At 42.8% G+C, this 21,869-nt stretch overlaps 1 protein-coding gene across 5 annotated transcripts in view; it reads left to right on the top strand.

The window, feature by feature from the left end:
- The window catches only part of vps8 (VPS8 subunit of CORVET complex), a 52,810-nt gene that overhangs the window by 17,470 nt on the left and 13,471 nt on the right, over positions 1–21,869 (top strand). For 4 of the 5 annotated variants that reach the window (XM_083988573.1, XM_083988572.1, XM_083988571.1 and 1 more), the window contains 24 exons: positions 2,386–2,510; positions 3,743–3,829; positions 4,039–4,106; positions 4,576–4,729; positions 4,823–4,882; positions 5,159–5,266; positions 7,108–7,188; positions 7,337–7,507; positions 9,542–9,616; positions 9,843–9,878; positions 11,602–11,692; positions 13,987–14,033; positions 14,135–14,224; positions 15,841–15,887; positions 17,805–18,027; positions 18,264–18,353; positions 18,528–18,579; positions 18,679–18,721; positions 19,191–19,263; positions 19,501–19,620; positions 19,953–20,024; positions 20,205–20,324; positions 21,521–21,577; positions 21,682–21,764. In XM_083988573.1, coding sequence (XP_083844699.1) covers positions 2,386–2,510; positions 3,743–3,829; positions 4,039–4,106; positions 4,576–4,729; positions 4,823–4,882; positions 5,159–5,266; positions 7,108–7,188; positions 7,337–7,507; positions 9,542–9,616; positions 9,843–9,878; positions 11,602–11,692; positions 13,987–14,033; positions 14,135–14,224; positions 15,841–15,887; positions 17,805–18,027; positions 18,264–18,353; positions 18,528–18,579; positions 18,679–18,721; positions 19,191–19,263; positions 19,501–19,620; positions 19,953–20,024; positions 20,205–20,324; positions 21,521–21,577; positions 21,682–21,764 — 2,173 coding nt within the window. The remainder of the gene's footprint in view (positions 1–2,385; positions 2,511–3,742; positions 3,830–4,038; positions 4,107–4,575; positions 4,730–4,822; positions 4,883–5,158; positions 5,267–7,107; positions 7,189–7,336; positions 7,508–9,541; positions 9,617–9,842; positions 9,879–11,601; positions 11,693–13,986; positions 14,034–14,134; positions 14,225–15,840; positions 15,888–17,804; positions 18,028–18,263; positions 18,354–18,527; positions 18,580–18,678; positions 18,722–19,190; positions 19,264–19,500; positions 19,621–19,952; positions 20,025–20,204; positions 20,325–21,520; positions 21,578–21,681; positions 21,765–21,869) is intronic. The other variant, XM_083988574.1, reaches the window with a different exon arrangement.

Here is a 21,869-nt window from a genome sequence, read left to right as displayed (position 1 = left end):
ACTGTCACTGGACTGGACACAGCTATAAGTAGTTTACATCAGCTTCTCCATTGCGATAGTGAAAGGGTTGGAAATGACTTAGAAAATATGTTTATATACAGAACATGTTTATATAATAATATTGTTGTGTGGCCTCTGATGCATTTACAGGCACTTCAGAAACCAGAGGCCTCATTTAATGTACAGTATAACTTTGAATTCACCCAACACGGAATCTCACAGAACATAGTGTACAGCACCTCCTACACAGAGGAGCACACACCACTGTCATTTCAGTTTTCATACAGTGTTTGTGCAGCTGCCCACACACAGGCACAAACTAAAGTTTTATGACTTGACTGATGCTAAAACAAATGTCAAAGGAATAAAAAAAAAGACTAAGTTGACTAAATGTGATTAAAACTCAAAACTGCAGCTGCATCTGAAATTAGACAATAATAGTAGAAAGAGAACAACTGCAGATGAGTGAAGAAGGAAAGTCTGTTGAACAGTTTGGAGTAGGGATGTCACAATTACTTGTTTTCACAATTAATCGTGGTATTAAACGCCACAATTATTTAATTGTAAAGATTCCCAAATACCGTTACTCTCACAAAAATTTTATGTTGGAACCTTTCTTGGCAGATTTGCACAAAAATAATGGTAAATGCACAGATACTGGTCCATTTAACTAATGTAACATTGAATTGGTAGGAATTTAAATGTTAGCGTCTCATTTTTAATTAAAAAAAAAAAAAAGAAGCTAAACAAAACAAAAAACGATTAAAATAAATGCAAACATTTGGTATAGATAACAATTCATTCAATTCAACCTGAGTATTTCAAACATTTCCCCTGGGGATTAAGAATTGGCCATATATTAATAGATACTTGAAATATTTTGTGTAAACAATGAGTAATGTAATTATATTTTGACTATATTTGATTTTACACATTCATAGTGTTGTGAAATTAATTAATGCATAATAATCGTAATAATCGTAGTACCGTGATTATTTTTCTGGCAATAATCGTACCAAGAAAATGTATAATCGTGACATCCCTAGGCTGGAGTCATGAATATCTACTGCTGTCAGTGAAGATGTGAATGTAGAACTCACCTTCTGCGCGGCAGAGGTAATAAGCCTGAAGCGGTCTGAGCTGAGAGTGCTGGTCCAGGTCTCAGATGTGGTCCTGACTCTCAGTGGGTTTTTATTGACTCAGGTAATCAGGTCCTCTCTGCACCAGTCGACTCCCTCCTTATCGGCCCCGTATCAACGGCCTGCTCACCTCTGTTCCCGGACATGGTCACCACCTTATCACCAAGACAGGAGTGGATTAGACTGATTACATCAGCATGAGCTTTTGTTTGGACCCTTTTTGAAATGAGTAGCCGCTATTTGTACAGGGCAGGACATGAGCAGGGGTAATAAGCAGTCAATGGTGTGTCACATTCACAGCAGAGAGGACGAAGAGGAGCATCGGCACTGACCAATGAATGTGACTGGATGTTGCTCAGTCCACAGTGATTATAGTGAGAAGAGAAGTCTTCTTTATTACATTATAACACTCAAACTGACGGGAGAAATCTCAGCTTTTCCTCAGTACACAGACGTTCACACAGTGAGTGAGTGTTTACACAGCTCAGAAATACATTATCTGCTACCTGCACAAGCACAAACATCTAATCGGTGTATGTCAGGTGATAAGGTTGACTTGATCCCAGTAGAGAGAATTCAGTTTGTTTGCTGGTTTTAGTTAGAAACAGTGCTGACATGAAGTAAAGTGCTGACTGAGGTTCTAAGGAGTTTAAACCATGTAAAAGAGGAATTATTTCAGGTTTTAAACTGTCTTCCCACCCCGAGTGATGACGGTTAGCAAAGATGGCTAATTCTGGGATTAAAGTCAGAACTCACTTTTTTTTGTTTTTTAACAGTGGCCCTAATCCTCTTCCGTACAGATACAGTAAATGAGTGTAAAGTTGTAACTGTGATGTTTTGGGCTGTGACTGGGGCTGACCCATGTCTCTTTATACTGCTGACTAATGATGCTGGGGCAGGAAAAGGTACGACCATCCCTGCTCGTGTTCATATTATTGTGTTCAGCCCGACTCTCGACCGTCATTGCCTCTGTCCATTCAGTTTTGGCTGAGCTGCTCTGGTGCATGCTTTGTTCTTTGGTTTCTGTACTTGTTGTTTTTTATTGCTTTTCTTCATTCGGTGGCAGTATGTGTGTGTGTGTGTGTGTTTGTATAGATGTTGTTTGGTTCAGTTTTTTCCACTCTTACACTTGTGGAATGGGAAAACTTTGATTTCTTTTAAACCTATTGTAGCTCTTGTGTTTTTTTTTCTAAGTCTGCACCACTTGTTCTTCGTCTTCTTGACCCTGTCTGTCCTCCTGGTCCAGATACCAACCAGGCCTTGCGGCTGTGTCTGGGTACCAAGACGACGGGGGCGGAGTTCGGAGCCGTCTCCGCTCTCAGCATCAACCATGACTGCTCACGACTTCTCTGCGGGTTTGCCAAAGGACAGGTACAGTTCACTGACACACACAAACAGGCTCTCTAATCCATCAGGGGGGAAAGACAACACTGGTGAATCCAAGGCCGTAACCATGGAGTCAACATTGGGGGGGACCAAATCTATCTCTTTATATACCGTACTTTCCAGACTATAAGCCGCTACTTTTTTCCCCTCTGCACAGTGCACACCGCAACACAAACGCGCTCCGTAACCGGTAATCTTTTGTTTATGGCAGTTAAGACTACACAAACACACACGCCGTAACATTGTTTATGTTATATAACGTTATCCACTGCTCCATTTATTGATTTTTCGCCGGCTTCGTTGTAAACAAATGCACATGGGCGAGAAAACAGCGGAAAAGCAAGCGGACTTGCACAGTTCCCTACTGTCTTTCTGTGTAAATATCTCATGTTACATGAAAACCTGCAGCTTATATTCAAGTGCGGCCTATATAGTTTATGTGCAAAATGTATTTTCTTTTACAATTTAGCTGGTTTGGCTTTTATTCAGGTGAGCTCAATAGTCCGGAAAGTACGGTAAATTCGCTAACACATGGGATACTTTTTTATTTTTATTTTTTAATCAGCTAGCTATATATTGGGGGGGACATTTTGAGCGTATAAGGTAATTACGGCCTTGGGTGAATCTGACAGTAGTGACAAGAATGAAAACAAAGAGCTGGAATCAGCAACTTGCTGTAATGAATGTGGATGATCAACATCTGTATCAGGGCGTGGAGAGGGCTGATGCTGCTTCTGCTGCACATCAGCACATCAGCACAATGTTGGTGTTTGTCAACGACCCACATTCAGTTTCAGATGGAGGAGCTTAGGACTGATCTCAGCTCAGTGTAACTGAGATGGATTCAATAGACTTGTCCTCTCCTAACTTCATGTAAACTGATGATTGTTATGTTCCTGGAGATATGATGAACAAACCCAACATCTGTCTGTGTCTGCCTCTGCCTCTGTCTGCGTCTCTCTCCGTCTCCATTTGTCTCTTTCTCTATGTCTCTGTCTGTCTCTCCCTTTGTCTCTCTCTTTCCACTGCCTCTGCCACTGTCTCTCTCTAACTCCATTTGTCTCTTCCTCTTTCTCTCTGTCTGTCTCCATCTGTCTCTCTCTGTCTCTCCCTCTGTCTCTCTCTGTCTCTCTGTCTCTGTCTTCCTTTGCCTCATTCTCTCTGCCTCTGTCTCCATCTGTTTGTCTGTCTCTTTCTCTCTCTCTGTCTCTCTGTAGATCACCATGTGGGATCTAGCCAATGGGAAACTTCTGAGAACAATCACTGATGCCCACCCTCCTGGGACAGCTATATTACATGTGAAGGTACACACACACACACACACACACACACACACACACACACACACACACACACACACACACACACACACACACACACACACACACACACACACACACACACACACACACACACACACACATGCTCTCAGCTGTATGGTGAGCTCATACATTGTAGTCATTGTGTCTCTGACCATGTCCCCCTGGTGTCTGTCCCTCTGCTTGTTGTGTAGTTCACAGATGACCCAACTCTGGCAGTGTGTAATGACAGCGGAGGATCAGTGTTCGAGCTGGCCTTCAGGTAAATGACTCAGTACTGAACCTACATATGGAACTATAGCGTATAGTCTACTGTGTTTTCACATTCCACTTCCACGTTGGTGTTCAGATCAGGATTATTATAGTTAACTAAAACTAAGACTAGAACTAAAACTAGCAGTAAAAAATAATTTAATAAACTGAAATAGAAATAAAAATAACAATTTTTCCGAAAAGTAAATAAAAACTACAATGAACAATGCAAAACTAACTAAAACTAAACTGAATTGCAGCTTAGTTTTAGTTTTCTTAGAGATGGCTAAAGTTGCAGGATAGAAAATAAAAACTAAACTAAAACTGCTTCATCACTTGTTGAACTAACTAAAACTAAATAAAAATAAAACCTAATAAAAAATGTTAAACTATAATAACCTTGGTTCAGATACATGATATATGGGGTTGAGCTGTTCCGTCCTCTGTCATAGTGTTGATGTGTGTGTCCTTGTTTGCAGGAGGGTGATGGGGATGCGCTCCTGTGACTCTCGCTGTCTCTTCAGTGGCTCTAAAGGGGAAGTCTGCTGCATCGAGCCGCTCCGCACTCCCCCAGACTTCAGAGACCATCCCATCACACACTACTCTCTGCTGGCTATGGCCTCTCTTACCAAAGTACACAAACACTCAGAGTGTCGCCACTTTTGCTTCTCCATTCAACTCCATAAAATGTGTTAAGTCTTTGTCTTTTGTCTTTTCTTCTTTCAGATTCTGGTCATTGGACTGAAGCCCTCCCTGAAAGTCTGGCTGACGTTTGCCTACAGTAAGGTACGGCTCCACTCACACAATACCAGAGTGTGTGTTTAAACCAACTTATCAAAAACTTCAAGATTGTGACAGCCCTATCTGTCTGTGTGTTGCTGTGACACTGTCACTCAAAACAAAGTGTAGAAGAAAAGCATCAGGACAAAAATAACAGGAATGTGCTGTTCAACAACCATGTAGAACCACATAGAAGTGTTCAGTCTAAATAACAACGACCGTTTAGGAGATGAAGGTGAATCAGGAGTTGTAATGTTATTGTGTCTTGTTGTTGCTCTGCAGTCTGACCCGTCCAGTGTCCCTCAGCTGGCCTGGCAGTTTGTTCCAGTCCAGAAGACAGTCAACCCAGTCCTGGCTTTCTGTAAAGGGGACGCAGTCCACTTCCTCCAGGTACTGGACATTGTTTGTTTTTTTCCATGTCCTTTTATTGAGCATTTATAATACACATAAATGCCTTTATACAATGTAGACTCATTTTGTTTACTGCTTATATGTTGAAGTCCATGATGGATCAAATGAAGCAGTGTTTTTCAAAATATAAAAGGATGTTGTACAAGAGCAGAAAGAGAAGAAACTAAATAATGTCCAAGCAACAATCTAAATAAAACAACATAATAAAGTAACACAAGTTACAGGTGTAACTAGACAATGTAACTTCTGGCGTACATGTGTTTACATTGCTGCTTCTGCCCAAGCTGAAGCTAAATTTACTGCATCCTACCTGACTGTAATTTATTCAGCTTGTAAAACTCCATGTTGTTCAGTCTGGCAGTAGTTTGAACAAACTTCATTTTTACCCCTGGAAAAAAAGTAGTTTTAGCAACTACTTATACTCATTATACTCATTTAACTCAGCGTTAAATAAATCAACATGTGGTGTATATGAAACAAAATATAATAGACTACAAAAAATTCACATGCCAGCAGAAATATCTCAACTCAAGTTTTATTTTTTTAAGAAGAAAAGCTGACATTTTTGGTCAACATTCTGTAGATTCACCATAGACATGTTGGGTATAAAGATAAAATGAAAATCCACCCCCCATACTCACTTGTAAATCAGAAATGTAAATCAGTCAACAAAAAATGTGATAAAAAATACAAAGAGGTCGACATATTCTAGATCGCTGTGTCTTGAACAACAATGTTTAAAACCATGACAGGAACTTCAGAGACACTAACACTTAGGCACCAGCACTAGATGCCATGATTCATGCCTTTTTTCAAAGAGAGTTCTGGAACACAATAATGGTAAAATAAGATTAATATTATATAGGTCTTTTTTTAAATAAAAAATATTACATGTTATTGGCCAGAATTGTAGTTTGTAAATTGAGTTAAACTACAAAGAATGACCCCAAAAGTAGTTGAAACACTTGACGCAGCTCAAAATATGAATGTAGTTTAACTACCAGCAAGTTACAGCAAATTGTAGTTAAAGCAGAAGTGAGTGATATATTTGTGTTAATATAAGTCTTAAATAGTTATATCTTCCGACAGCAATCACTTACATAGAGTGTTTGGTCTGAAACACGGGTCTGTCAGTCCCTCTGCTCTGCTCTGAGCCGAGGAGAAAACATTTATCGTATCCTACAGTTTTTATCCAATGAGGAGAGAGAACGGCATGCAGGGCTGTGTGCAGCCAAGGGACGCCGTGAATGTGGTGACGTAGGGACGAGTGACTGTTATGGTGCGTTCACGGCAACTCGTAACTCGTGTTTTTCCGACCTGTGAAGTCGTACCAGTTCAATCTGGTACGAGTTCACGGGTCGGAAGTTACGAGTGGCCTGGTTTATAGTGACTTTTCACAGATAAAACAGGTCGGAAAAACACGAGTGGGTTGCCTGAAACGCTACAAAGTCGTAAGTTGTGACTTGAAGCTGTAATTTACGGTTTCAAAAGCCTGCCTGGAACGCAGCATTAGCCAAAACAACTACGTGGAGTTTAAGTCTCCCCAACACTGGATTTATTCTTCTACTTTTCCCAGTGACCAGTGATTTTATTTTCAGTTACATTTAACCCCCTGTCTTGGGAAGGTGCAGACATTTTTACCTTGTTTCTACTGTATTTACAACATGCAGTCCTAGGCTGATCATTCCCTTCCTTTCACAGACAATATCATCAACAGACATAGTCACAATAACTAACATTTACTCTCAGACTAAGCATGCCCCATATTACATATTTATGCAAAGGCAGTAATGTTGACCTCTGTTCTGCTGGTTGTTCAGGTGAAGAAGGAGGAGTCAGGGACCATCCATGTCATCAAGCAAAGACAGCTCCATCTCAGCTGTGACATCATCAATCTGAGTGTAAGTACATGATGGTAGCAACCCCCCCCCCCCCCCCCCCCCCCTCCTCAGAACTGTGCCCCTGAACCTGGGTTTGGACCGGTCAGCAGCAGGTCCTGAGGAGTCCTGTGGTGTTTGACCTGTTCTCTGTGTCTCTGTGTCTCTGCAGTGGATCAACAGTCGCACACTGGTCCTGGTGGACAGCCATGAAAAACTGCACGTGGTGGACCGGCCCAGTCAAGAGGTTTTGGAGACTCTGGACTTGGAGCAGGTGCAACTGGTCTATAACAGCCGACATTTCAAATCGCTGGCCACTGGAGGGAATGTCTCCCAGGCTCTGGTGAGGGATTAGCTGATCGGGGACAAGATCAGAGGTTGTGTTACATACCTCACATTAAAGTGACAGTGGTTATGAAACGGATTGGAGAGATAACTAGGTAGCTGGGTAACACTTTATAATAAGTACACACTATTAAAGGTATAATATGTAGGAATTCCCCCCATCTAGCGGTGCGGTTGCATATCGGAACATATTGATGTTGTATTCACGTGAAATCAGACAGACGCTGCATGTAACAGGATAAACAAGCCTCTATGTAAACAAGTGGTCCGCCAGCACGAGGCAAAACAATACAGGCGTGACAATATGTTGTCATGGTGATGTCGTATTGTTTACCTGACCCACGTTTTACCGTCTTTCTCTCGTCGAGTAAAATGACATCCGGTTGGTTTGCCGACGGCCGTCTGCCTGACTGCACCTGAATGCAACATCAGTGCCTCCGTCCTTCCTCACACTACACAGTGGTGACAGTTTTAACAGGCCGAGCTGACAGCTCCGCTGAGTTTCCGTGGTTACCTACGGTCACGCTGCCACTGGACGTAAAAAATGGCGATGCAACATGGCCGCCTCGGTTCGGTGCGTCGCCCACTTATGTATCTGTAACGACTTGTAACAACTCATTCTAAGGTACCAGAAAGCTTTCATTTGTATGAGGGTGTGATTCCACTTCAGAGAAATACGTATTTATGAAAGACATATTTGATTTTTGCTAATAGAAAAGCCAAATAAGTTACATACTGGGGCTTTAAGCATTAGTTAATACTGAATTATACATTTATAACGCATACTCATTAGTATGTAGTTTATAAATACAGTTAGTGCTTATCACTGATGAGTAAAACATTTTTAACTGTGTTTATAAACTACATACTAATGAGTTTTCATGTGTTATAAATGATGAATTCTGTATTTAATGCTTAATAGTGTGTATTTATTATTAAGTGTTACTGGTAGCTGATCTTAAATATACGCGCAGCTGTTGGGCTGAGAAGAACTTTAGTTTTTTAAAGTTTCAAAAAACATACCACAGGTTCTAAGAGCTGTGAAACCTGATGATCTGAACCCACTAACTGAGCTCAGAAGCTAAACGCAATGAAAATCAGTTTTTACTTCCACCATTAAGAACCTGAAGTCTAAACACTGATGAAGTGACGCTGCTGTCGGAGCTGCAGGTTTCACACAAAGAAACAAACACAGTTGTCCTGTGTTTATTTATTGCGTTACTGTTGTGAGCCTTGTCATTAATTATACTTTGATAACACTTTTTTGCTCTGGGAGAATAAAGGTATTGCCGCTATTGTGGTTTTTTAAACCATAGCCAAGTGTGGATTTTTAGTCAGTGAGGCAGGGACGTCATGGTTGATCAGGCACCATAAAGGATTTTCTAATTTGATACCAAATTTTAAAGAGCTTGCAGCGGATATGAGGGATTGAGTTTAGGAGAAGCTGTTAGGAGGTGGAGGCAGTGACGTCACCCAGATCTGCATTTTGCCTTATTTGGGTATGGATACAGGTCAGTTCTGGAACAAGTAGAGGAGCCTGGGCAGTGTTGCATTTTAATTGCATTGACATGACCTATCAGAGGTGAAGGTAACAGTCTGCAGGATTCGAGACTGGATTTTAATTTATCTATCTATCTATCATATCCAAAAAATTCAATGTAGAAATCAGCTTGTGGTCTTTGGGGATTGTAACTCCCAAGTACTTGATTCTATCAGAGGTAATTCGAAATGGTAAGTTTTTAGAAATTTGGGGCTAAATCACCTTTTAAGGGGCAAAAGTTCACTCAATTTATCCCAATTTACAGTAGGCTATAAGCAGAATTCTTTTTCAAATTTTCCACACTAACTGAGGTTGATTTATCTGTCACTCACGTCCCTTCTCACACTTTCTGTCGTCACCTCCGCTCTTTTTTCCATTCACCCACTACCTGGCTCCACCACCGGCCTCTGTCTCTCTGTGTGGTAGCTAAACTTTCCCATGTCACCTTGTTCCCGTGGCGTGTGGAGGGTTAACGGTGCGTCTGTGTTTCAGGCTTTAGTCGGGGAGAAGGCCTGTTATCAGTCCGTCTCCAGCTACGCAGGACAGGTCGTCTTCCTGGGCACCAAGGTACCGTGTGTGATTCTTCGTTGACCAATCATTGAAAAACAATCATTCCATTCATTGATAACCACTTTTTAAAGAGCACCTGTGACTCAGGAGCAGGTCGTCCACCAATCAGAGGGTTGGTGGCTCAATTCCTGCCTCAACCATCGTGATCAAACATGATTGTTTGATTGTTGTTGATTGTGATTATGATTGCTCTTTAACAATGTGATATTGTTGTGTCTTGCAGTCGGCTCACATCATGACTCTCAGGAACTGGAGAGAGGTATGAATGAATGATTTACTGTCTGGTTCGTTACATAAGTCTGTGTGTGCGTTATCACAGGATGACAACATCCTTGTTTAAGGGAGGATCTGTAAATCATCCGATCTGAAACACTGTTTACAGAATATGATAAGATATTCCTTCATTTGTCCCACGATGGGGAGATTTTCATCATTGCAGCATCAAACATCAATGAGGAAAAAAAAGAAAGAATCCGTCAGTACAAGAACCAATGAACCAGTATGATATATACAGACATAGCCTACTTGGTCTACCCATGTACAGCAGGGAAAATAAGCATTGAACACGGCAACGTTATTCTCAGTAAATATATCTCTAATGGGGCTATTGACATGACATTTACACCAGATGTCGGTAACATATCTGTCCATAAATGAAGTTATATGTAATAAAGTGAAATGACACAGGGAATAAGTATTGAACACATGATGAAAAGAAAAGGAGGAGGTGTAGAAAGGAATGAAAGACAAGAAAACAGCTGGAATCAGTGTTTAGAAGTCCTCCTGTCTCCTGTCAGTGCTCATTGATCAGCTGCTTTAGTCCTGATTGATGCTGATGAAACGGTTTCTATCACCAAGGTGTCACACAAGAAGCATCTGATGATGGGTCAAAGCAAAGAGCTCTCTGTCTCAAGACCTGCACAACCTTATCGTTGTGAAGAACAAAAGAACAATTGTTTGACCATAAACCAGGTGCTCCTGCAAGAGACAGAGTCAGGGCAAGACAGAGTCAAAGAAGAGTTGTCCAAGAGCCAAGGAGCACTCACAGAGAGCTTCAGACTGACCTGGAATTAGCAGGTACAGGTGTAAAAAAAAATAAGAGTAATGCACTCAACCACCATGGCCTCTATGCATGCTCACCATGCAAAATTTATTTTCTCCATTGTATGAACATAATCCAGGTGATTAGACTTAATTTTTTCTGCAGGTTGTAAAACTGTTTTCACAAACAACACCGTAAGGCCTGAACACATCACAGCAACACAGTTCAGTGACAAATCTATTAGAGACCAAACAACTAACTAATATATAACATGAGAAGGAGTGAGCACTCTGTCCCTTGCTGCTGTGGACTAAGAGTACCATGATTCCCTTTCCATATGAGTGAAACTACAGTAAATCAGAGCTATACATACACATTCTGCTGCTTCTGTAGTACAGCAAGTCTCCCCTGGCCCAGGGTCTGCTTCCAGTTTGACATCTAAAGAAAAATGCTTGTGAAAGGCTTCTAGGAGCATTCTTCAGGTTGCTGCTACAGTGACCCAACCACAGCTCAGAGTATCTACCCTCTAAATGGACTCTATCTTCTCATTTCCCCTGTTATATTTATGAAAAACATAAATCCTGTATATCAGTAAAACCACAATGACCCTGTCAGCATCAGTGGTGAAGCAGTTGAGATGCTGGAGAGCCACAGAGCCACAGAGACTTGCCATCCGCAAACTCAGAGCCCTCTAAGTTGCTCACCCTGCTTCTTTAATACATCGATTTGTATTCACAGTCTCCATGTTTTTGTGACTGTTTCTGGTGGCTGTATGGAAAATGAAGGAACATTTCCTGTAAGGGGCACATAAAACTTAATCTACTATAATCTAATTTAATATAATGATGGTGCACTGGGTAAACACTGTAAAACTCCATGAACAGAGGTTTTTAGTAGAAAATCCTTGGTCTGATCACATCTTCCTTGTCTCTGTGTCCAGCGTCTAGACTGTCTGCTGAAGCTGGAGCACTTTGTTGAGGTGCTGTCTTTGGCCTGGTCCTTCCATGAAGGGACTGCTAAAGCTGTGGTTGGTGAGTGTGATACACAACTTAAGCCGTTTTCCCACTAAAATTAGCGGGTCGACGCGGGTTTTTTAAGCGCGGGTCGACCCGCTAACAATCGGCATTTGGCCCCTTTCCCATTGACCAAAATGAGCCGAGTCTGCCCCCCCGCTGAGGGATCAGACAGAGCATAAACCAGTCGCCCCGCTCTCATCCGCGGTGCAAGAGACACACAGTCATACCACAGCCGCCCGCCGCGGAGTGTCCGTCCGCCGAGGCAGACTCTCTGGCTGGCTGACCTGGAGCACCAGGACCGCGGAGGACAGAGAGTCTGCTGCGGCCGGATGACGGACGTCCGCGGCACAACACGTCAGTTAAACAGACTGTCGCTTCTTTTCTTTTCTTTTTTTCTATCGTTTTTGGTCAGTGTTCTCTGATGTTTTGATCCCAGTCTCGGATGAGAGCAGAGCGGAGCAGAGCTTTGTTTTGGTACGTGATATAGAGAGCCTAAGCGGAAGCAGGAAGTAACGGCGCCATGGGACCTCAACTCTGAAAAACTCGCCATTCAAATGAATGAGACTGAAAATTTTATTTCGTGATCCGATTGAATTGCGCCATGAGAAGAAAATATGTCCTCTACCTGTTTAAAACATCACGTTTCATGCCGAGAAATCAGCCGTTTATCGTAAAACGGCAACAGAAGAATGTATTTTGTGTAAAGACCGCTCTACGGACTACAAATCTGTGTCCCACAGAAAATACGTCACCAACTGACACGGGAAAGGGCGGCATTTGGTGTGTGACGTCACCTACGCGACTTGTAGTCTTTCTGGTTACGGATTCTTCTGAATTTTATTCTACAATAGCTTTACAACAAACTGCTGATTTCTCGGGATGAAACGTGATGTTTTAAACAGGTAGAGGACATATTTTTTTCTCATGGCACAATTCAAACGGATCACGAAATAAAATTTTCAGTCCCGTTCATTTGAATGGAGAGTTTTTCAGAGTTGAGGTCCCATGGTGACCGTTACTTCCTGCTTCCGCTTAGGCTCTCTATGAGACGCGACCGGCGCGATGACGTAGCGTCACGTAACGTTCAGTGTCATCACGTAAATTAGCGGGTTGACGCGGGTCTGGCGTTCCCACTGCAAGCCGTTCGGAGCCGAGCCGATTAAAGGCGATTTTAACCCGCGTCGCTTGCCGAGTCGTTTGACCCGCGTCGACCCGCTCGGTGCGCCTTTCCCACTGCCACCAAAAGCCGATTGTTAGCGGGTTTAAACGGGTTTTTTGGCCAGTGGGAAAGGGGTATGAGTGAAATGTTCAAATCCACATAAATAAAACAGCTTCAGGACCAACAAGTAAAAATCAGATCAGAACTATACTGTAATACCCCTTTCCCACTGGCCAAAAAACCCGTTTAAACCCGCTAACAATCGGCTTTTGGTGGCAGTGGGAAAGGCGCACCGAGCGGGTCGACGCGGGTCAAACGACTCGGCAAGCGACGCGGGTTAAAATCGCCTTTAATCGGCTCGGCTCCGAACGGCTTGCAGTGGGAACGCCAGACCCGCGTCAACCCGCTAATTTACGTGATGACACTGAAAGTTACGTGACGCTACGTCATCGCGCCGGTCGCGTCTCATATCACGTACCAAAACAAAGCTCTGCTCCGCTCTGCTCTCATCCGAGACTGGGATCAAAAGATCAGAGAACACTGACCAAAAACGATAGAAAAAAAGAAAAGAAAAGAAGCGACAGTCTGTTTAACTGACGTGTTGTGCCGCGGACGTCCGTCATCCGGCCGCAGCAGACTCGCTGTCCTCCGCGGTCCTGGTGCTCCAGGTCGGCCAGCCAGAGAGTCTGCCTCGGCGGACGGACACTCCGCGGCGGGCGGCTGTGGCATGACTGTGTGTCTCTTGCACCGCGGATGAGAGCGGGGCGACTGGTTTATGCTCTGTCTGATCCCTCAGCGGGGGGTCAGACTCGGCTCATTTTGGTCAATGGGAAAGGGGCCAAATGCCGATTGTTAGCGGGTCGACCCGCGTTTAAAAAACCCGCGTCGACCCGCTAATTTTAGTGGGAAAACGGCTTCAGATATGTCAGTATCTATGTATGTGTCATTTTGAATGAGAACTGGACTCTAAACTAATCAGATCAGTCAACTTACCGGTATGTCATATTGTTGGAAAAACATAATAAAACATGGGAGATCTGTGTAGTGCTGAATGTTTCAGAGCAGCTCCTGCAGTGTTTGTTATTCCTTTTCTATTTATGTTTTGTGTATTGATATAAAATCTGATGTTGCTGATGCCTGTTTGTTTCAGGCCTATTTGGAGACCCGGTCAAAAGGAAGGCGGTGGTAAGTGACAAGGTAAGAACAGGAAACCAAACCAAACCACTGTCGTTGTTGTATTGAACCTCTTTGTTCTGGAGTACCTCACCTTTTTCATGTTTTCCTCTCTCTGTGGACAGATGGTGGAGGTCCTTTGCCAGTTTGCAGAGCACGCTTTGAAGAAATGTCCAGAACAAGGCAAGATCCAAGTGATGGAGCAACATTTCCACGTAAGTTAACACACCTGCAGAGTTGGTCATCCAACCATCCATCCATCCAACCATCCATCCATCCATCCATCCATCCATCCATCCATCCATCCATCCATCCATCCATCCATCCATCCATCCATCCAACCCTCCAACCCTCCCTCCCTCCATCAATCCATCCATCCATCCATCCATCCATCCATCCATCCATCCATCCATCCATCCATCCAACCCTCCATCCATCCATCCATCCATCCATCCATCCATCCATCCATCCATCCATCCATCCATCCATCCATCCAACCCTCCATCCATCCATCCATCCATCCATCCATCCATCCATCCATCCAACCCTCCAACCCTCCATCCATCCATCCATCCATTTTGCCAGAACTTTGTTGAGGCCAAATGAGAAAGTCAAGCTAAGACAAACTAGCAATGAATCATCATGGCTGACAAGGTTGTGCTTGAAACAAAAGCAGCAGAGATGAGTAGATAGATAGAGGAATGGAGCGTTACACTGATGCTGCATTCACCTGCAGTCGGGCAGACGGCCGTCGGTAACAAACCAGATGTCATTTTAGTCACAGAAGTCGAGAGAAAGCCGGTAAAACGTGGGTCAGGTAAACAATACGGCATCGCCATGACAACATATTGTCATGTGTATTGTTTTGCCTCGTGCTGACGGACCACTTGTTTACATAGAGGCTTGTTTATGCCGTTACGTGCAGCGGCTGTCGTCCGTCTGCCCAATTTCAGGTGAATGCAGCATGAAAGATACAATTGAGTTGCTTACGATATACAACCGCTACGCTAGATGGGAGTAATTCCTACACAATGTACCTTTAAACTTGTCCCTCAACTTAACATTCTGAATCGGAACAGCACTAGCTCAGATCCCTAAGGGTAATGGCATTTTTTTTTCTACCATAATTAAAAAGGCCATGCAGCAGATGCTTTGTACTCTATGCTGTGATGCATCATGGTCTATCAATCACTCCCCATGCACATCAGTGAACCTTAGGTGCCCATGGTTCAGATTTTTACACTTCCAACACATCCACTTGAAAGCCTAAACGTTCACTTGTCTTCTATATCCCACCCACTGACTGATGGATCCTATTGTAACCAGACAATCAGTGTTATTTACTTAATGTGTCTGTGGTCATAATGTTATGTCTGATGTATTGTCCTTCTCTTCAACACTGCTCCTCAGTGGGATGTGGTGTGTCATTACTGTTGCCTCAGTCTAGACTGTTCTGGTCTGTGGTTTTCTGATGGTGGAACAAGTTACCAGAGTCTCTCTATCTTCAAGAGTGTGTTGCAGGCTTCTCTCTAAAAGCCTAATATGTCAAACCAGTTTTAACTATGACATTTTCACTGCTACTTCTTTACCTGATCCTCTTGCACTACATTAAATAGAAGTGGTACTTACTCACCCAGCACTGAGGCTTGGGTGTTATCCATCACTAGTAAGCCACTGCTCAAACTAATGAGCATGTAATGTAATACTTTTCAACCACAGATGAAGGTTATTTGAATTCATCTCACAGGACTGTTGGAGTGTGTTAGACATATTTGAAGGGTGAGGATTAACATATCAATATCTGGTCTCTCTGTCTCTGTGGTGCGTACAGGATGTGGTTCCAGTCCTGGTGGATTACTGCCTGCTGCTGCAGCGAGCGTAAGTATAAACATTTTCTATGTAAGATTGACTGACTAAAAGAGGCTGGTGAGAGCTGAGGGATCCGGTTACATCAGTCATCAGCCAAATGAAATACCAAGTGACTTTTCAGAAGGCAGTGGTGAAGCTTTGCAAGCCTGCAGTAAAGGTCAAGTGAGCTGCAGCCGCGCTTGTGGCGAGGCAAGACAGGTTTATTAGTATAGCCCAGTTTTACAGTACAACAGTTTGTCTCAAAGGGCTTTTCACAGCATCATAACAACATCCTCTGTCCTTAGACCCTCACATCCACTGAGGAAAAACTCCCAAGAACAAAAAAAAGGAGAAACCTCAGGGTGAGACAGAGGAGGGGCAGGACAGGCAGATGTGACAGAGATGTTGTGTACAGACAAGAAATAATAATAATAATAATAATAATACATTTTATTTATAGAGCACTTTTCAAAACAAATGTTACAAAGTGCTTTCCAAGTAAATACAATTAAAATGAAAAATAAAATAAAAAAGAAAGCTTACAACATGGAATAATACAGAAGATAAGATAGTTCAGTCAGACAACTCATGATTAAAAATGTTTATTGCAGCTTCATTATACATTTGAGTTTGGCTTCAAGGCTCCGACTCCGAGTGATGAGCGATCTTAATCCTTAACCCTGCCTGAACTAGCTCGCAGGCTTCACTCCATTTCTGTCAAGAGGATCCAATGAAAGCAGCTTCTGGTGGGCAGGCTGGGTCATATACAGGGGAAACAGGGAGAGCAGACCAGCTTATTGGGAGTGTTGGTGGGAAGGCTGGTTCATGAGCAGGGAGGGCAGGCCGGTTTAGAAGCAGAGGAAAGGAGGTGATGCAGGCAGCAGTTGCTGCAGAGGGATGGAGCTCTGGAGAGATCTGTGGAAACACAGATAGAGTGAGAGACACCAAGGCCAAACGACAAGGTGCAACAGATAATGAAAAGACCAAAATGTGCAGGAGAGGAGAGGAGAGGAGAGGAGAGGAGAGGAGAGGAGAGGAGAGGAGAGGAGAGGAGAGGAGAGGGCTCCATGTAACCAGATGTGTCCCCCAGCAGTCTAAGCCTATAGCAGCATACTGTAGCTATAAAATGGTTCAGAGCTACCTGAACCAGCCCTAACTAAAAGCTCTGTCATATAGGAAGGTTTTAAGTCTGGACTTAAATGTAGTTAGAGTGTCTGCCTCTCTGACCCATGGAGAGCTCTACCTCCCAGTCTGTTTTTATTTGAGCGGTATTGTGCTCTTGCAAGGGTGAGTGGTGCACTCACATAATGGACTGCTTGGTTTTCCACTTGTGGGTCTATTATGTGTTTCCACCGCAATTTGTATGTGCACGACTTTAGAGAGTAATTTAACACTTTACACTAGGACCATGCAGATACATCCTCCACTCAAGCTGCCTGCCCTGTCTGCTCAGCTCTCCTCTCAAGCTCTCATTTAAACTGACTCACACAGCAAAGCTAGCTATGTCAAACCCCCCAAATATAAACGATGGAGGACATATGGTACTGTTCTCTACAGAAGAGTATGACTTGTGCCTTAATATAAATATATATAAAGTTAGAAAAATACTTTGCTGAGTTACTTTATTTTTATTATTTCAAATGAAATAAGCTCACTGTTGTAGTTTGTCTCCTTCAAAAAAGTTTTACCGTAGAAATTATTGTTCTAAAATGAAGACCTATAAATATGACTCATACTACTGTTTGTTCAGGTCCAGGCCCAGGACTTATCAGAGGTATGAAGATAGATAGATAGATAGATAGATAGATAGATAGATAGATAGATAGATAGATAGATAGATAGATAGATAGATAGATAGATAGATAGAAGGTTTTCCCTCACTTGTCAGTGACTCTAAACTCTTGTCAGAGTCCAGACAGTCTGCTACAGTGTGTGTCTGTGTCACAGAGACCTGCTGTTCGACCAGCTGTACGCGCGGCTGTCAGAGAACACGGTTGCTAAGGGCGTCTTCCTGGAGGCGCTGGAGTCCTACATTGTGACGGACCGCCTCGGCCACCTCACCACTCCTCTGATGAGGGACCTGCTGGCTCATTACCATGGTAATGGTATGATGGACAACCTGGAGAGATGCATAGTCCATCTGGATGTCACCAGCCTGGACATACAACAGGTGTGTGTGTGTGTGTGTGTGTGTGTGTGTGTGTGTGTGTGTGTGTGTGTGTGTGTGTGTGTGTGTGTGTGTGTGTGTGTGTGTGTGTGTGTGTGTGTGTGTGTGTGTGTGTGTGTGTGTGTGTGTGTGTGTGTGTGTGTGTGTGTGTGTGTGTGTGTGTACAGTAAGTGTGATTTGTGTAAAAAAAAAAAAAATCCATCAGTTCATCTGATATTTCAATGTGTGTGTGTGTGTAGGTGGTTCAAGTGTGTTGGGAGAACCAGCTCTATGATGCAATGATCTACGTTTTCAACAGTGGCATGAATGAATACATCACTCCTATGGAGGTAAGTCATGTGTGTTTAAGATGATGTCATCATTGTATTAATGTCAGTATAACCGACATGATGATGCTCACTCTGTTTGCAGTAATCGTTTTTTACATTGATTTTTTAATACTTTCGATTGTGGACTGTGCATCAATAATTAATCACATACCTCTATGTACTTAATGTTTTCAGAAACTCTTTGCAGTGATTGGACCACCTCTCAGGGAGGGGAGGAGCCTCACAGGTAAGGCTGGAAACCACACCCCCCACAGCATCACCTGTTAACAATACACGTTTTAGAAGCAGGTGTGAGTCTCTGACTGATGTTTTTCTTCCTGGGCAGATGAAGAAGTGGTGATGGGAAACAAACTTCTGGTGTACATCAGGTCAGTTCATCCTCTTAACTCCTCAGAACATTAGTCTATGCAGCTGTGGTTGATTCCTGTCTGTACCTAAGACAACATGTTCACTGTCAAAGAGGCAACATTCATGTGTACATGAGACATTTCATTCAGAGATGATAGAAAATGAGATACTGACATGTTAGTGGTGCCAGGATGGAGAGAGAGAAGAAAACAACACAGTGACACATACAAACAGTGAAAAAAACCATGAGACTGTGCTCCCACTTCAGTATTTTTAATTTAATTTAATTTTTCTTTGCTCGTGACCCCTGGCATATTTTTATTTATATTTATACTACGACTATGTATGTTTTGTAAATGAGTGATAAATAAAGCTGAGAAACAGAAAACAGTGGAAAAAAATAAGTTGAGTTGTTTCACTTCGACAGACTAATGGTTCTTAACAATAATGTCGCTCAACAACTGCTGTGTGTGTGTGTGTGTTGTATAGCTGCTGTCTTGCAGGAAGAGCGTATCCACTCGGAGACATCCCAGAAGACCTCGTGGTTCAAATCAAGAACCAGGTATGTAGATGCTGTTTGTGTGTGATGGACATCAGAAGGGGGTTGTGTGTGTGCACGTGTGTGTGGATTGTATCAGAAGAAGTCTGTATGGAATTTAGTCTGGATTGAATCAATCAGTTTTTTTAATCAGTATTTTCACACTGTGGTCTGTCACAGTTTTGTCTTTTACAGTTTGAACTACTGCTGTTCACTGACTATATGGAGGTGTGTGTTTGTGTTTGTGTTTGTGTGTGTCAGGTGTTTGACTTCCTGATCCACCTCCACTCAGCCGACCTATCAGAGGAGGAGGAGGTTTTCCCTTTCATCCGTACCCTCCTCCACTTTGACACCAGGGAGTTCCTCAATGTCCTCGCCATGGTGAGATGTCTTCACGTTATTCTAACTGTTGTCAGGCAGGTAGATGTGTGTTTACATGCTCCAGAGACTGGATGACTGCATGTTGAACAGATACATCACTGGAAACTTTGCGTCTCATAACAATGGGACATTGTTCTTCATCACTTCCTGTCATGGCTGCCTACAACAATATACAGATGTTGAATCAAGGCAGAGTCAATGTTTTTATGACAATAACACTGTCTTTCTTACATATTGAGCTGAGGTTGTGTTTTCTTCTCCTGTCAAAGATCAGATTTTCTTTCATAGTTTAGTTTTCTGATATACAAAGTTTGGCTCTTTCTGCATTTCAGACATTTGAAGACTTTAAGAATGACAAACAGGCACTTGAGTACCAGCAGAGGATAGTGGACATCTTACTTCAGGTAAAGCAATCCACCATGCTGCTGTGTTTGTTCATGTGGTGATAATAAAGATCGAGCTCATCTGGACAGCTGCATGTGGGGCCAGATGTTTGTGCTGTTCATATCAACTGCAATAGCAGTAGTTATTCTTTGTGTCTTCTTTATTGCCTTGATCAATAACATCTCTGTCTGGTTACCTAGGTGATGGTGGACAACCCTGACTTTACTCCCTCCCAGGTGGGCGGGCTCTTTACCTTCTTGGCTCGACAGCTGGCCAAGCCCGACAACACGCTTTTTGTGAACAGGAAGCTCTTTGATCAGGTAACCAATCAGAACTCTTGGGTTCATCAGATGATGGTCAGTTGATCTACAGATTTTAATATCTATACCAAAGTTACCTCTTCATCTCTTGATGCGACCAAGGCCACAAAACACAGGGCTCCTGGATGTCATATTGAATCCTCAGCTCACCTTCTCTGACCACGTTGTAACTGTGTCCTTGTTGTTTGTCTTTGCTCTATACAACATAAGACAAGGCAGGCTTTACCTGACACAATGGTATTGTTTAAAGCAGGGGTGTCAAACTCATTATAGTTCAGGGGCCACAAACAGCACAATTGGATCTCAAGTGGGCCGGACCAGTAAAATAATATCATGATAAGATAGCCTATCTAAATAAAAATAAGTACTTTTCCCTTTGTATGAGATGTTTACAGTTACAAAACATATTATGAACAATCTGAAATTTCTTGATAAAAATACATGCGCAATTTCAACAATATTATGCCTCTTCTGCCTTCTATGTAATTTTCCCACTTGGCAAATTCATTCTGAGGGCCAGATTGGACTCCCTGCTGGGCCAATTTTGGCCCGCGGGCTGCACGTTTGACACCCTTGGTTTAAAGGGATAGTTTATCTTTTTTGAAGTGGGGTTGTATGAGCTACAAATGCCTATTTAGTACACTAGATGCAGTAGAAAGGTCTCTGCTCCCCCACTGAGAAACACCGGCGCATCGCGCTGTACAACACACAGGCAGTGAACTGTTGTCAATGAGGGACAATTAATCAATGTATTTTGTGGAGGAGTTCCAAGGAGTACTGAGTTAGTTCCAAATAAAAAAAAACTTTTTTCCAACCAGCTGATGCATTTAAATTTTTTTACTTTAGATCATACTCTTGAACTGGTGTATTATTTTGAGACAGGACTTCTCGTAGGGGGCAAAAATATGCTGATTAATCGTCAGTTTACTGCCTGTGTCTCGGTGCAGCGCGATGCGTTGTTGTTTCTCAGTGACGGAGAGCAGAGACCTTTCTACTGCATCTAGTGTACTTAATGAGCATTTGTAGCTCATACAACCCCACTTCAAAAAAGCTGAACTATCCCTTTAATATGGCAAATAATTGTATTTATACCACATATAGTCCCAGTCAAAGGTTTAGGCTCCAGTGAAGTCTGTTAGATCATTTCAGACCAGATCCTTCAGCATCAGTCACCTTCATCTTCACTGTCTCTGCAGGTTCTGGAGTTCTTGTGTTGCCCAGACGACGACTCCCGACACACTGAGAGGCAGCAGGTTGGTGAACACGAACGCACACACACACACTGGTGTCTGCAGCCTGTACTGCACTAGACGACTTCATCCTGTCATGTGACTGATTTTACTGTAACTTGTTGCAGGTCCTGTTGGAGCTTCTGCAGGTCGGTGGTGTGGTCCAGTTTAATGAAGGAAGGCTGTTGGAACTGGCAGAGAAGGCCAAGTTGTGAGTATCTGACTGAATATGGTTTTAGTTCAGTATTGAGCCAGTAGGTGGAGCTTGTGTTCTGTGCAATAATATCATCATTGCTTAGCATTTGTAGGAGATTAT

This window comes from Trachurus trachurus (genome assembly GCF_905171665.1).
Source record: "Trachurus trachurus genome assembly, chromosome: 15".
NCBI classification, from domain to species: domain Eukaryota; kingdom Metazoa; phylum Chordata; class Actinopteri; order Carangiformes; family Carangidae; genus Trachurus; species Trachurus trachurus.
This window is presented reverse-complemented; position numbering and strand designations above follow the sequence as displayed.